Source organism: Populus nigra, chromosome 14, assembly GCF_951802175.1.
Source record: "Populus nigra chromosome 14, ddPopNigr1.1, whole genome shotgun sequence".
Lineage (NCBI taxonomy): Eukaryota > Viridiplantae > Streptophyta > Magnoliopsida > Malpighiales > Salicaceae > Populus > Populus nigra.
In genome coordinates, this window is record NC_084865.1 from 1,032,642 (window position 1) to 1,046,866 (window position 14,225).

At 32.9% G+C, this 14,225-nt stretch overlaps 1 protein-coding gene across 4 annotated transcripts; it reads left to right on the forward strand.

Annotated features, from left to right (window-relative positions):
• Positions 1-8,478: 8,478 nt before the first annotated feature.
• LOC133673135 (uncharacterized) lies at positions 8,479-13,564 on the forward strand. 4 transcript variants are annotated; one of them, XM_062093794.1, is made up of 5 exons: positions 8,479-8,547; positions 9,492-10,518; positions 10,938-11,246; positions 11,971-12,062; positions 12,379-13,564. In XM_062093794.1, exons 2-5 carry the CDS (start codon positions 9,589-9,591, stop codon positions 13,229-13,231), a joined length of 2,184 nt encoding a protein of 727 aa, XP_061949778.1. In that variant the 5' UTR covers positions 8,479-8,547; positions 9,492-9,588; the 3' UTR covers positions 13,232-13,564. The 4 variants fall into 4 exon arrangements, with proteins under 4 accessions (XP_061949778.1, XP_061949777.1, XP_061949779.1 ...); XM_062093793.1 differs by lacking the exon at positions 8,479-8,547 and adding an exon at positions 8,565-8,732; XM_062093795.1 differs by lacking the exon at positions 8,479-8,547 and adding an exon at positions 8,565-8,732 and having other exon boundaries at positions 9,537-10,518.
• The last annotated feature ends 661 nt before the right edge of the window (positions 13,565-14,225 follow it).

The window sequence follows — 14,225 nt, forward strand, 5'->3', positions numbered from 1 at the left end:
AACGTGGGAAGCACCGTTTTGTTGAAGAGGTAAGTAGGAAATTTATGACTGCATCCTCGAGATCCAAGTTTCAGATTTCAACAACTCGAAGTATTGAATATTTTCAGCAAAACCTTATCTACTTCTGTGTGCAAGAATGGGAACTATTAACAGCCTGCTTTGTCATTGTTCTCTCATTTGTTTTTGCTGTCAATCCTTTCTTTCACTGCTCAAGCTTATGTTCCCTCCTCTCCAAGATTCAAGTTCATCAATGAAGGACCTTTCAGAGACTTCCAATAACCCATTTTACCTCTTCTTTTACACCGCCACCCCCAATGCTTTCACTCTTGCCCTAGGCATTGGAGGGCCTGATTCAATGATGCGTTGGGTTTCGGAAGCAAACCGAAGCAACCCAGTTCGTGAGAACGCTACGCTCACATTCGGCAAAGATGGAAATCTTGTCTTGGCCGATGTTGATGGCCGCCTTGCCTGGCAAACTAACACTGCCAGCAAAGGTGTAGTTGGCTTGAAATTGCTTTCCAACGGTAATATGTTCCTTCATGACAGATTTTGATTATGCTGCAGATACACTCTTAGTAGACCAAGCTCTTCGGCTTGGACATGCAGCAAAACTCGTGAGTAGGGCTTCTGATTAACTCAACATAAACGGGGTCTATAGTTTGGCGATGGAGTCTAAGAGATGAGCAATGTATTCCAGAAGCCCAAATTCCCCTGAGCCATTAATTTATTCTCAAGCGAGAATAAAATTGCAATTGTGATCAAATTCTGTAAATGCTATGTAAACAATTTTTTTTAATTTTTTTAATAAAAAAATAAAAATTAATTTTTTTTAACTGGGTTGGACCTGACAAGAACAAAATTAGGATTTTTATCAAATTCTGCAAATGTTATGTCATTAAACGATCTTTTTCTAATTTTTTTAAATAAAATACAATTAAAAAAAATAAAAATTAATTTTTTTAACTGGATCGAACACAGTTCAATGCATTTAGCTTTGGACCAGATCCGGTCTGACCATCAGAACAGTAGAAAGTGACTCCACTGTTCACATGAACAATGGAGTTAAACTCTTCACTGTACTGTTCACAGGTTTGTGAAAAGCAGCTAAGAGCTGCTTTCCACAAACCTTCAGTTTAAATAAAATCTGCGTGGGTCTTATATACACAATAAACTGTGTTTTGACATTACCAAACAGGTTATGTTTGTGTTTAACCTCCTAAACAAACGGCTAGAAAGTCTCCACCTTTAGCCTCTAGCTTTGTCTTGTTTTAAGTTTTGATTGGTAATGGTTTAATCAGTTTTTTTAATTTTGAATTGTTTTTTCACCTGGAAGGTATTAAGTTAATGGGTTTTTAGGTAATTTTTTATATTTTTAAGATGCTAACGTAAAAAGTTGAGAAGAAAATTAAAAAATATATATTAATTTTATATATTTTTTTATTAAAAAGTATTTTTATAAAAGCATCGTATGCTATATTACCAAACACACATATAAAATTGAATGGAATTTTATCTTAAATCTTTGAGAGGATTCATGTCAACTTTTTTTATTTATTTATTATTATTATGATTAGGTTGATCATAAGAAATATTTATAAAAATAATGTAAAGATCCATTCTTGCCTACCGTTGGTACTACTGTTTGATCATATAGAAGAAGCTGGTGGAGCGATGGTGATGTTTCTGCAAAATGAATACAAAATTAGTCATGCGTGGTCAATTTGCCATTCCAAAAATAATTGCTAGGCACTTCTCCATACGTTATCATCATTATTTTCTTGCAAAAAGGCTCAAGGTATTCTAAGTTTTTATATTGTGGAGATTAATAAATTCTTTTACAGTTTTTCTTCTATTAAAACCCGAAATTATAATATAAGAAACAACTCAATTTCTCACATAAACCAATTCGTGAATCCAATTGAAGGGATCATCCAAGCAAAACTATGAAGTTTCCTCTAATTCTTTAGTCCCCTTTTCTCGTCGAGAGTTTAAGTCTACTATAATTATTAAAACCAACCAGATAGAAGGTTTGAATCATAAATTACAAGGGTTAATTTTGATTAATCTTTCAAATCATGTTCAGATTAGATACGATTGATCAAGTTTTAAATTAACTCTCTAGGTCAGTCCAATTTAATAACATGACTCCAAGTCACGTGAGCAAAATAAAATAAATTTATTATTTAATAGAGTGTTCTTTGTGTCAAAAATAAACAGGGCTAAGTGATCTGTTGAAGCTGTGGGAAGTAAAAATGCATAGGCAAGGAAGCGTTTTTTTTCTATATTAAAAGGGGAAAAAAAGGTAACATGAAAAAAATCAAGAGGAAGAAATCTTTTCACTTGAAACTGTATTGGTTGTGTTATTAACTCATCGGCATTGTTAATCCTTTTGCTTAGGGATTACTTTGCTAGTGAGTGCTGTCAAGAAACCAAACCTTCTTGCTTTATTGATAATTAACTATAAAGCAGCAAATAATTACAAGCCCTTTAGCGTATTTTAATCCTTAATCAGATTACTTTATTCATTGTTTTCAAGTGGTTGAACGAATTTCCAATAAATAAATAAAAAGTAACAAAGAAATTATTAGGTAATAAGTCACAAAAAGGTGTGTAAATGTGTCGGCAATCATGAGATGAGTAGTTATTATTTGAAAAACAAAAAAAAAATCCCGATCTTGCTTGAGAGTTACACTATGCCTTTTTTTCATCTTCATTTTTTCATTTTATTTTTTATTTTCGTAGATTTTTTTGTTGAAATATTGGAAATTAGAAGAAAATTTATAGTCCACCTGATGATTGTATTGTCTTCCCATCAAAGTCATGCCTCGTTTTAAATGAACAAAATAGGTGTCAAGTCTCCATCAATGGTGCCATATCAACCTTTCCTAAATTAAAAATTAAATTCATATACTATTATTCAAACACACAAAATAATAATAAAAACAATCCTATACTTTTCCAATAAAAATATATATTTAATTTAGTTTTTTTATGTTCATCATTTACAATTCAGATATAGTCTTGCGAAAAACTGAGATTGTGTTTACTTCTATAAATAATTTTTTTAGTTTTTGTCTTTAATTTTCTTATTTATTATAAAGTATTCCCTCAAAGAAAACTAAGAAAATGTGTTTATTAGTATAATTTTTTAAATAAAAAAAGGGTTTTATTTGGCTCATCTTAAAATTAACATAAATAAGTGAATCAAACAAGGCTTTTTATTTTTATATCAAAGAATTTCAAAAACAATTTGTTTTTTTTATTTTTTCTAGTTTTCTAGAGAGTTGAGAAATAAAAAAACACACATTTTTAAGAAAAATAATTTCATTTTTAATTAATAAATATATATATTTCTATTTTAAAAAAAACTAAAAATGTGTGCTAGGGCTAGTCTTTTCACCTTCTTAAAATCTTCAGAAGTTCCATGCATTCACATCATTTATGGCATGAAATTCCTTAAACAAATGTTTGAGCTTCAGAATCTATCAAACATGGCTGCAATCATTAGATAAACTTTTTGCCATGATTCAATAAAGCATTTTTTATTATTATTTTGGCATGTTTTAGTAGTGTGATGTGTGATATTTTTTAAGATATTTTTATTAAAAATATATTAAAATAATTTTTAAAATTTTTTAATCTGGATACATCAAAATTATTAAAAACAATAAATAATATTAATTTAATATTTCATCTTGAAAAAAATCAATATAGAAGAACAAATAAAACAATATTAAAATGAGCCATGGCTGTTGTGAAATTGAGGAGCAGTGTGCGTTGACTGACTTGGTCATGTCAAATGTCAACCATGCGCATCAAAGAGATGTCCTCTCTTTCTGTCAGTAAAATGCCCTTTTCCTTTGTTGACTTTAGAGTACAGCTTTTGATTTTTTTTTAAAAATGATTCCTTTGCGTGTTGCTTGCTCGGAGCACAGTGCTTTACTGTCTTAATTCTGGTTTTTCCTATCCAATCAGCACTGTCTGAATAAAAAATAAAACTGCGAAGTAAAATAGTTTTTATAAATTTCATGATTTTTTTAATATTGTTTGATTTATTTTGTTAACATTTTGATGACAGTATTATAAATTTCATGATTGGAGTTTTTAATATTGTTATTTTTAATTGTAAATTCTTAAAATACCACTCTTTTTAACCATAGTATTTATTAAATTATGTTATTTTATTAAAGGTTTTTTGAACATGTGTTATTTTACTAATTTTTCCTTGAAAATCACGATAATAATATTATCTGAAGTTTTGATATATTTTTAAAGTCTTGTTAATTTTTTTTTTCTCTCCTTTATGCTCAAAATTCATGCTAGCCTATTTTAACTATTTTTTGAAATGTTGTTGAATTTTTAAAATACCACTCTTTCGAACCACAATATTTATTGAATTATGCTATTTTACTAATTTTTTTTTATGGTGTTATTTTAAGGTTGTTTCCCGAAAACTATGATAAAAGGGAGATTTACTTCTTAATTTAATTGTCCAAAATCCATTTCTTTTTCTTTTTAGCTCACAGCTTGCTGGGCATATATATCACAAAATCTTGTCCAGAAAGGCAAGAAGCCACCAACTTTGGTGTCCAATAATGGCCAAAATGGTTCAAAATCCAAAGTACTCAGGTCCTCCATTCAATCCGTCACCTCCTTCTCGCTCAAATTATTAGATATTTGACTAAGAATGTAGAGTATACATGCGTTTTGATTCTGGATTTTGCTTCCAAGTACACACATTAATTGATATAATTGGAATTATTTAATCTCCATGCATATTCAATAATATTAAATTAGGATGATGTTTTTATACAATTATGGAGATAAATATATTAATCACATATAGAAGTGAAATCTTTCAAGTATATCAATCAAGGGATGCCTTAGGGCTCCCACGTTTAAAAAAAATCGTTTGATTTTTCATTTGTTTTCAAGTTTGTAGGCACGCACGTATAAAGAGTGCATTTAATTTTTTATTTTTCTTAACAGTTAAATATTTATGAAAGCAATAAAAAGAAATTATCATGAAAAAACTTTAAGATAGTTGCTAACCGTTTTCAACAACCCGAAGACCTAAATTACAAGTTGAGCAAGTTGATTCAATTTAATTTTAAAAAATATAAAATTAATTAAAAAAATTATAATAATATATATTTTTTTAAAATCAAAATCAAAATTAGATTTTGACCCTGTTATAAGTTGACTTCCATATTAAATCCTTGATTTATAGGCCACTAGATTAACCTGTTGGCCACGCTAGATTTAATATTAGTGGCAAGTACATCGACAGATTACTCCAGCAACACAAGCCATAAATCTAAATGATATCTGCAGACAAAAAGCATGTTTGAAAGAATGATAAATATTGTGTTTTATAGTGTTTTTTACTTGAAAATATATCAAAATAATATATATATATATATATATTATTTTTAATATCGACGTATCAAAACGATTTAAAAATATAAAAAAATAATTTAAAATCAAAAAAATCAAAACTTTTTAAAAACACAACAAAACCGTAATTTCAAACACGTGAACAAATAATGTTCAAACCGTAACTACGCAATCTCTCGGTACCGTGAGGAGAAATCTAGAAATCAGTTGAACGATCATGTACACAATTTTTGTGGGGCAAAAGATAACCCAAATCATACAAGGCATTAAAAGAAGATGTTGAGCCAATGTTGGTATCACGACCCTATGTGTTAATTGCAGGAGACAGAGCCAAATTGTTGTGGGGGCAAATATTGCCAACTGACCTAAACCTAATCCTACGGAGATTAATTAATTAAACAATCACTTAACCTCGTCTCCTGCCTGCCTACTTGAAGCTAGGGTTTCAGGCGCGCCACGACAACCCGTCCTCAATTGCTGCTGTTGATATGGTGATTAGGGTTCGTTTGGGAAGTTTGCAGTTTCCTGATTGTACTTTCATCTCTTTTATAAGCTCAATAAATGGGATGCTTGCTGCAATAATATTACCATCATGCGTCATGTTGGATATTCTTACATGTCGACGAGGATATTGGATTGGCTTTCATACGTCTAAATTGAATAGTGTACAAGTTATCAATACTCGAATTAATGTATTTATACAATATTTTCTTTTATCATACTCTTGTGTACGTTAATTAATGTATTTCCATGATGTTTTTTTTTATTATTATTATTATACTCGTGTTGGTTTTTGAAGCAGGGCTTAATATTTGCTTGGGAGTGCAGTAAAAGAAGATGCTTTTGATTTTGGAAGGTGCGACCGTGTTTTCAAATGAGGCTTTAAGCTTAGTGGTAGCAACATCATGTGTTTTAGAGGAAATGCTGGGAGTTCGACTCCATGTATGGAGATGAAAAGTAAATTTCTTTAAAATAACATGAGAAGTATGGACTCACTAAATACAAAACACAAACACCTTATACTAAATCAAATGCTTTTTTTGAAATCATGAAAACCTTCGGACATGATTGAGCTTTTTTTGACTGAATTCTTGGCTGGCAACTGACATGCGAAACAAGTTTTTATTAGATAAGAAGCTAGATTATTCGAGGTTTAAGTTATTAAATGTAAGAGAAATGCGTGTCTGAAGAGAGAAATGCGGGGAGAGAATGTTTGTGTGGAGCATTGAGAATAATATATAATTCCTCAAGTATGTTTGAGTGATCTCTTTTCTTACCTTGTAATTTCTGGTACAGATACTAGCTAGAGGTCATATAAGCTTACTTGATGAAAAGAAAACACAATAAGTAACATCTGATTTCTTAAAATGTTGAGTCATTGGTGGTGGATCATGCTTGTCATTGGTCGGTAGATTAATATTTAAAACTATGTTATTGGTGGAAAGAGTAGTTATGATTGGAGAGTTGATGTAAAGTCAGACTTATAAATGATTATTTGTGGAAATGTTGGTATAAAACAGCGTAAGAGATGTTATTGATTAGTAAGAGAGGATTTTGTATGTCCAAGGCTAAGTTAGGCCAAAATCTCTCTCTCTTTTTTTATTTCTTATTTTTGTGTGAGTTTAAATTAAAAATATGTTGGGCTAAAATTAAAAAGGATTAGGTAAAAAAACAAACGAAGAAAACGAAGAAGTTCAAAATAGTTAATCTTAGTTGCCGAGAGTCACCAAAAGTGAAGTATCCCAACTGATGATGCCATTAGCCCAATCGAGATTGAGATTGCAAAATAACAATTTTAATTTTTTTTTTAAGTATGCAACATCATTATTCATACTCTAACTAAAGTAATCATAATACCTTTTTGTGTCCAAGAGGGATCAAAGTTCTAGAATTTGGATGACCTTGAACTTGAAAATAAAAAAATAAAAAAAAAATTTATATTTTTTCTTTAAAAGAAGACTTTTAGTTTGAAGGATGTGATTAAAAAGTTCCAAAATCTTAGAACTAAATTAAACTTTATCAGGCAGGACTCGGAGCTATCTTTGTAATCAAGTACCTATGCCTTCCTTTTGGAAAATGGCCCCACAAATTCTCAGTTTCTATGCATCTGAAAGAAAGATTTTACTGCCAGAATTTCAGGCACAATAAAACCAAAATAATATAATTACTTGTACAAATACATGTGCCCTATGAGTAACCATTCCTTTCTCCTCCTTGAAGCACTGAAGTCTGAAGAAGAAGCTTAAATGGGTCCACCAATGACATCCACCACATGCTTCATATTGTGAATGTGAATCACAGGCCTCATTGGTCAGGAAAGAAAAACAAAAACCCTAATTGTTCTTTTTTTATAGAATAAAAATAGATTAGAGTCATTAAAAAATAGAGACAGGATACAACTGCCATGCTATCTTGGAGATGTGACACCTTTTCAGGTAGCCGACACGCCATTACATTGTTCCTAACACCCCATTACTCAAGCACATGCACGCATTTGCGTTCTCAAACACATAATTAATATAAATACAAGAGAGAGAGAGAGAGAGAGAGAGAGAGAGAGGATCGTCAACAAAAACGTTTTGGTATGTTGTAGAAATAGTATTCTTGAATCAAATTACATGTTAGTTAACGATTATCTAATATGTTTTTTTGTGATTCATGTTGTTTATGATTCATATATTATTATTATTTATGTGTTTTAATTGGATATATGTTTATTATTTTAAAAAATATGTTTTCATCAATCGTGTTTTGAATAGATGGTTCATTGTTTTTATGATTGTATTTTTTATACAAATTAAGATGATAGAGGGTAATAATCCTCCTTTTTTAAAGTCAACATCTCAAGAATACACTCAATAAATTCTTTAACTAGTGAAATTATATATGAATAAGATTTTATTTTTTAAATACCACAGATGATATAATATAACATGGTAATAAATATATGAAGGACAAAAATCCTTTAAATAATCAAATAATAAAATAAATTGCTTTATCTTTTTTAAGAAGATAATATATTACTGGAAAAATAAGTAACTTAATTAATCCTTTTACTCCATGTCAAGATTCCTCTACCAGTTTCTGCAAGAATTCAAGAGACCCCTCTTGTTTCATATTCCAAAACCAAAAACAAACCCTTCCAGCTCAGTAAGTACAATTTACAAATCCCTTTAATATTCAATCACTGAACTCCTCAATCCAATGAAAGAAAGCTAGTTAAAGAGGGTTAGGTTTCATTTTTTTTCTTGGACACATTGAAGTGTTACCAGTTGTTGAGCATATGTCAATGTGTCAGGCTCTGACACCTCTTCTCTCTCTCTCTAGATTGTACAGTAAGCCTGGCATCAATTATTCTCTTTAGCTTTTCATTGGTTTGTTGCAAAGTTTTCAGCTTCCTATGATCACATGATATGATATCCCTTGGTACATGCTGCACTTGTCAAAAACTATCTAAAGCTTCTTTGGATGTGCTTTGTCTTTGAAAAAGGTTGCCTTTTTTAACTCCATTTTGATCTACATCATAAATTTCCAAACTTTCTTGGGCTTTTTTTATCGTATTTTGGTTGTCTTGCGATGAGTTGTTTGCAAAAGATGCCAAATTTTATTGAACAGTCCCTTTTCTCTTTCTGGGTTTTGAGCTTTTGAGGGCACACTTAACTTGCTTCTGCCAAGCTGTACACCATTATCACTTCTCAGAGCATCTTTAAAGGAGTTTTTAGTTTCTGGGTTTGTTTTGTTTTTATTGAATAATTTATTATCTTGAAAAAAGTTTCCATCTTGGTTGGTTTTGGTTGTCTTATTTGGTGCTCCTTAGGGTTTTGATTATTGGGGTCTGGTTTTGTTCATAATTTTTATGTTGGCTGGTGTCCTGTGTTTGGCCTCTGAATAAATTATACCCACCATTATTAGCTCAAAAGCATTTATTATCTGGATCTTGAGCATTCCATTTCTCTCTCTTTTGAAACTGATGTGATGTTGAAATCTTTTGTGTTGACAAATATCATTTGGGTTTAAACTCTAAAGATTGATCATTTCTTTCCTTCTGTGACAAAAAAGTTCAAATCTTGATAGAAAATTTCCAATTTTTACAGTCTGGGTATTGACCAAGACTCTTTCTTTTCAACTATATCTTCAAGTTCTCCATCTGGGGTATCGTTGGAGTGATGCGAATAGAAGGTCTGTTAACAAATGGCAAATCTTGTACCTGGAGTGTTACTCAAGCTTTTGCAGCACATGGATACAGATGTCAAGGTTGCTGGGGAACATAGGTCATCTTTATTACAAGTTGTGAGCATTGTACCAGCATTAGCAGGTGGTGAGTTATTCTCTAATCAAGGGTTTTATCTTAAGGTATCAGATTCATCTCATGCCACTTATGTGTCTTTACCTGACGAGCATGATGATTTAATTCTTAGTGATAAAATCCAATTAGGCCAATTTATTCATGTTGAAAGGCTTCAACCAGCCTCACCAGTGCCTATTCTTAGAGGGGTCAGGCCAGTACCTGGGAGGCACCCTTGTGTAGGGAGCCCTGAAGATATTGTAGCATCCCAGTCCCCTGGCTTTCTCAATAATAATCTGGAGAAAGTGAAATCCCCTAAAAGGGGTGTTTTGGGTGGTTGTAATGTTGGAGAGAAGGATAAATCAGTGGGGGGTAGTGTGAATGGTAATTCTCATAAGGAGGCTTTGTCAGATAAGAAAGCGACTCAAACCAGATCAAAGTCTCAATTGTCAAAACTTACACTAGATTTGGATTTGAAAAGGGAACCTGTGGCAAAATCTAAGTCATCGAGTTCAAGATCAATTCCTTCTTCTCCAACTAGTTGTTATTCATTGCCTAGTTCATTTGAGAAGTTTTCAAATGGGGTTCGGCAGCAGTCAGTGATTAAGGGATCGGACAAGGGATCACCTGGGATTGTAGAAAAGGCAAGTTCTGTTCGTGGGGCAAGTCCCACTGTGAAGAGGGTGCCGGTGATCAAGAATATTGTTCAGGGGATTGAGTTGGGGGCCAAAGCTTTGAGGAAAAGTTGGGAGGGGAATATGGAGTTGAAGCATAGAGAGAAATCAAATTTGAGAGGCGCCAGACACGATCCAAAGCCTGAAGCTTGGAGTGTTTCTGTAAGTATTATCATCTATGGATTTAGTCTTCTAGCAGAGTATGATTTGTTTGAGATGTACTTGAAAAAACACTTGTTTCAGTTTAGATATAAAATGTTGTAATTTCGGAGTGATACGCGGTTAAGTCTGATTTCATTCCTTTTCTTGATCATGGTTTTCAATGTTCCTCAAGATTCACTAGTTGAGCTTTTTTTTTCAAAATTAGATCCTTTTTATGTGGTTTGATTGGTAAAACTGTTGTGTTGAATTGGTCCATCTCATTCTTATATTGTCCTGATTTCGTGCGGCCCAAAAGGTCCTGAGTTGACTAAAAAATGTTGTGCTGTCTACTGCTATTCTCCAATTCACCTTTTCTGTGTTTTCCAACTCTTCTTTGTAAAATTACTATACTCGCCACCTAATGTAATTGTATATGGCAGACTCCAAGAAAAAGTACATCAAGTGAGAGATTGCCATCTAAAGAGGATTACAGGACCCAAGTATCTTCTAAGTCATCCAAAGAGGAGAATAAAATCCAGACATCTACCAAGAAAAATGTTGCAAATGGAAGTTTGGATGAACAAGACAAGTCAAATAAGCTAAGAACAACTGCTGGAAAGAAATCATCAGAGCATGCTAACAATGGATTCCCAGGAAATCTGGTCAAGGTTTCAATAAGTAGCAGAAGATTGACTGAAGGAAGTGTTTCATGGAGTTCACTGCCCTCTTCTCTTGCCAAATTTGGAAAGGTAAAACTTAAATCTTGATGAGTTCATAGGCCTTCTTTCTGTTTTCCGAGAGAAAAGCAGTGGTAGATGTGAGAACATTTCCACATTTTATTAAAGCTCGCCATTTGTTGAGTGTTGAATTATGCTGCCTAAGAACATACCATTGTGTTCTCTTCTAGTGAATTACGTTGAACTATTTTCTGACATTAACTATGGCTCAGGCTTAGCTTAGGGGCCACACCTCTTTTGACGAGGAGGTTGAAAGTTTCAAATCCTGTCCCAAACAATCTCATCATCAAAAACAAGTAGAAACAGAAAGTGCAAAGAATTTAATTAGCATTATTCTATGAAGTAAAATAGGTATAATCTTGAATGAATGATAGCAGAATGAAGTCATAGATATCTGTAACGTGGTCTGCACCTTGAAGGCTGGGACCTCAGGCCACTGAAACCTTAATTCTGCTTTCAGCTATTTGCTCTCAGTGGCATGGTCCTCTATATTTAAATGCATGACACAATGCTGTATCGTACGTTAAGTAGTTAGCTAGCGATTTGCTTTGGTGGATTGAAAATTTTCCACATAAACCAGGGACATTGCTGATACGTTAATTATTTTAGTGGTTAAGAGCTAATTCTTTTGATTCCATGGATAACATCTGTAAACATCTAGTTCAATTGGTTTCTGGTCTTCTATTAATTACTTTGCCTTTTCAATCTTCACATGTCTACGCATTTTTTATTACAGGAAGTTATGAAGCATCGAGATGCTGCGCAGACGGCAGCAATAGAGGCTATTCAAGAGGCAACTGCTGCGGAGAGCTTACTTCGATGTCTAAGGTATAACTACTCAAGAAATAGTGGTTGATTAGAAATGTAGTAGAAAATGTCAAAACTTCCCAGTTATGTTTACAATTTCTTATAGCTTGGATTATATGCACTCCATATTCGAGTAATGTTGGACAAATCAAGATAACTTGAGTTCTATTTGCTTGATTAAAATGTAGGGAACACGAGAAAAGTAATTTTCAGGAGCTTCTTTGATTTGACTTCTCAGATGTGTAACTATACTTAATGTTTTCTAGTGTATAAACAATTCAGCTTAAGCTTTTCTTTTTCTCCTAACAATTTGTCCTGTGCCTCTTTCCTCTTGCAGTATGTATTCAGAGCTGACTTCCTCTGCTCGGGAAGACAACCCACAACCTGCTGTGGAGCAGTTTTTAGCTCTTCATGCAAGCTTGAATAATTCTCGCTTGATTGCCGATTCTCTTTTTAAAATTATTCCAGCTGGTTCTTCCCCAGATTCTAATGACAATCCATCTGAAGAAGCGCTAAAGGTCACATCTGATAGACGTAAACTTGCAGCCTCTTGGGTTCAAGCTGCACTGGCCACCAATCTGTCATCCTTTTCAGTATTTACCAAAGATACTACTTCAGCTCCTAGTCAAGGTCAAAAGCCTATTGCCAGCAATCAATCCATTTTAGTCCTTGAAAACTCTTCTAAGAATACCACAACGAAAACTCAAGGGAAAACGCGTCCAACAGTTGGCTCCAAGCTTGTAGCTACAGGAGCTTTCCGCAAACCAGGGGATAACTCTACCGTTAGTCAAAAGGCACCACCCCAACCTCCAGCAGAGTGGATCAGAGGAAATGGCCTTGATGAGGCCGTGGACTTGGCTGGAATGTTGCGGATGGAATCCCAGGATTGGTTTTTGGGATATGTTGAGAGGTTCTTGGATGCTGATGTAGATACCTCAGCTTTGTCAGATAATGGTCAAATAGCAGGGATGTTGACGCAGCTCAAAAGCGTGAATGACTGGTTAGATGAGATTGGGTCGAGCAAGGATGAAGCAGAAACACCCCATGTTTCATCAGAGACCGTTGACAGGTTACGGAAGAAGATTTACGAGTACCTTCTTACTCATGTGGAATCTGCTGCCGCTGCACTAGGTGGTGGATCACAGCCATCACCGGCAAACCGAAGTATAGAAACTAAATCGAAGAGGTGATATTATTAGTTTTTGCAGCTTGGCCACATGCAGCGTTGGAGATGCATATAATAGTAACATACCATTAGAGCTGTGCCCCTTAACAACCAAACCAAGTGGGCTAAGGAGCTCAGTGCTCTATTCAATGTACATAAATCCTACATGGGTTTGAGGTATAGATCACTATTAATTATCCAAAAAAGCATCAAATGTAATTGCAGGGTTCTTTTTTTTGTTTTTCCTGAAACTACACAGAATTAGAACAATTCCATGAACTGGAAAAGCAATATTTTCTCTCGTGTTGGCATGTGTATGAAAGTTTCTTTCATAATATCATCCATATTGTGCGTTTTAGGATTGCTTGTGATAATGATTATTTTTTAGAATATTTTATTTAATTGATTTGATTAAATTTATCGTGGTTCAAGGTTTTCTCTAACTCCAAACTAAAGTTTGATATCGTTTGATTGTGCGGCTGAGCATGCTTTTTAATTTTTTTTAATTAATTTTTTAATTTTTTTAAAATATTTTAATTTGTTGATATCATATATAAATTTTAAATAATAACAATAAAATTTTATTTTGATATATTTTTAATCACAAAATATTTTTAAAAATAACTTTTATAGCAGATACTACCTTCCTACTTATTTGCTGCTCCCTCCATTGCTAGTTTATACTTAATTTTTTTTTTTCAAGTAGAAACCAAGATCAAAATTGCTAAAAAAAAAGAAGAAATTAAATAGAATTAATAAAATCTGAGTTATAGTTACCATATTCAAAAAATATTTTGCAGTGTAATAAATAATTGGAAACAAAATTTCTTAAAGAAATTGTCATCTTCATCTTCTTTTTTTCCCTCCTTGGTTATCAATATCACTCTCAAGTCTTGGTAGATGTTTGAACATTCAGGCTGACCCAAGAAATCTATAAAGCAATTAGCAAGTGTTCAGCAACTTAACCAAGCCCCTGAGATTTTCTGCCGTCAGTCTTGGTTTCACATCACGGACCATGA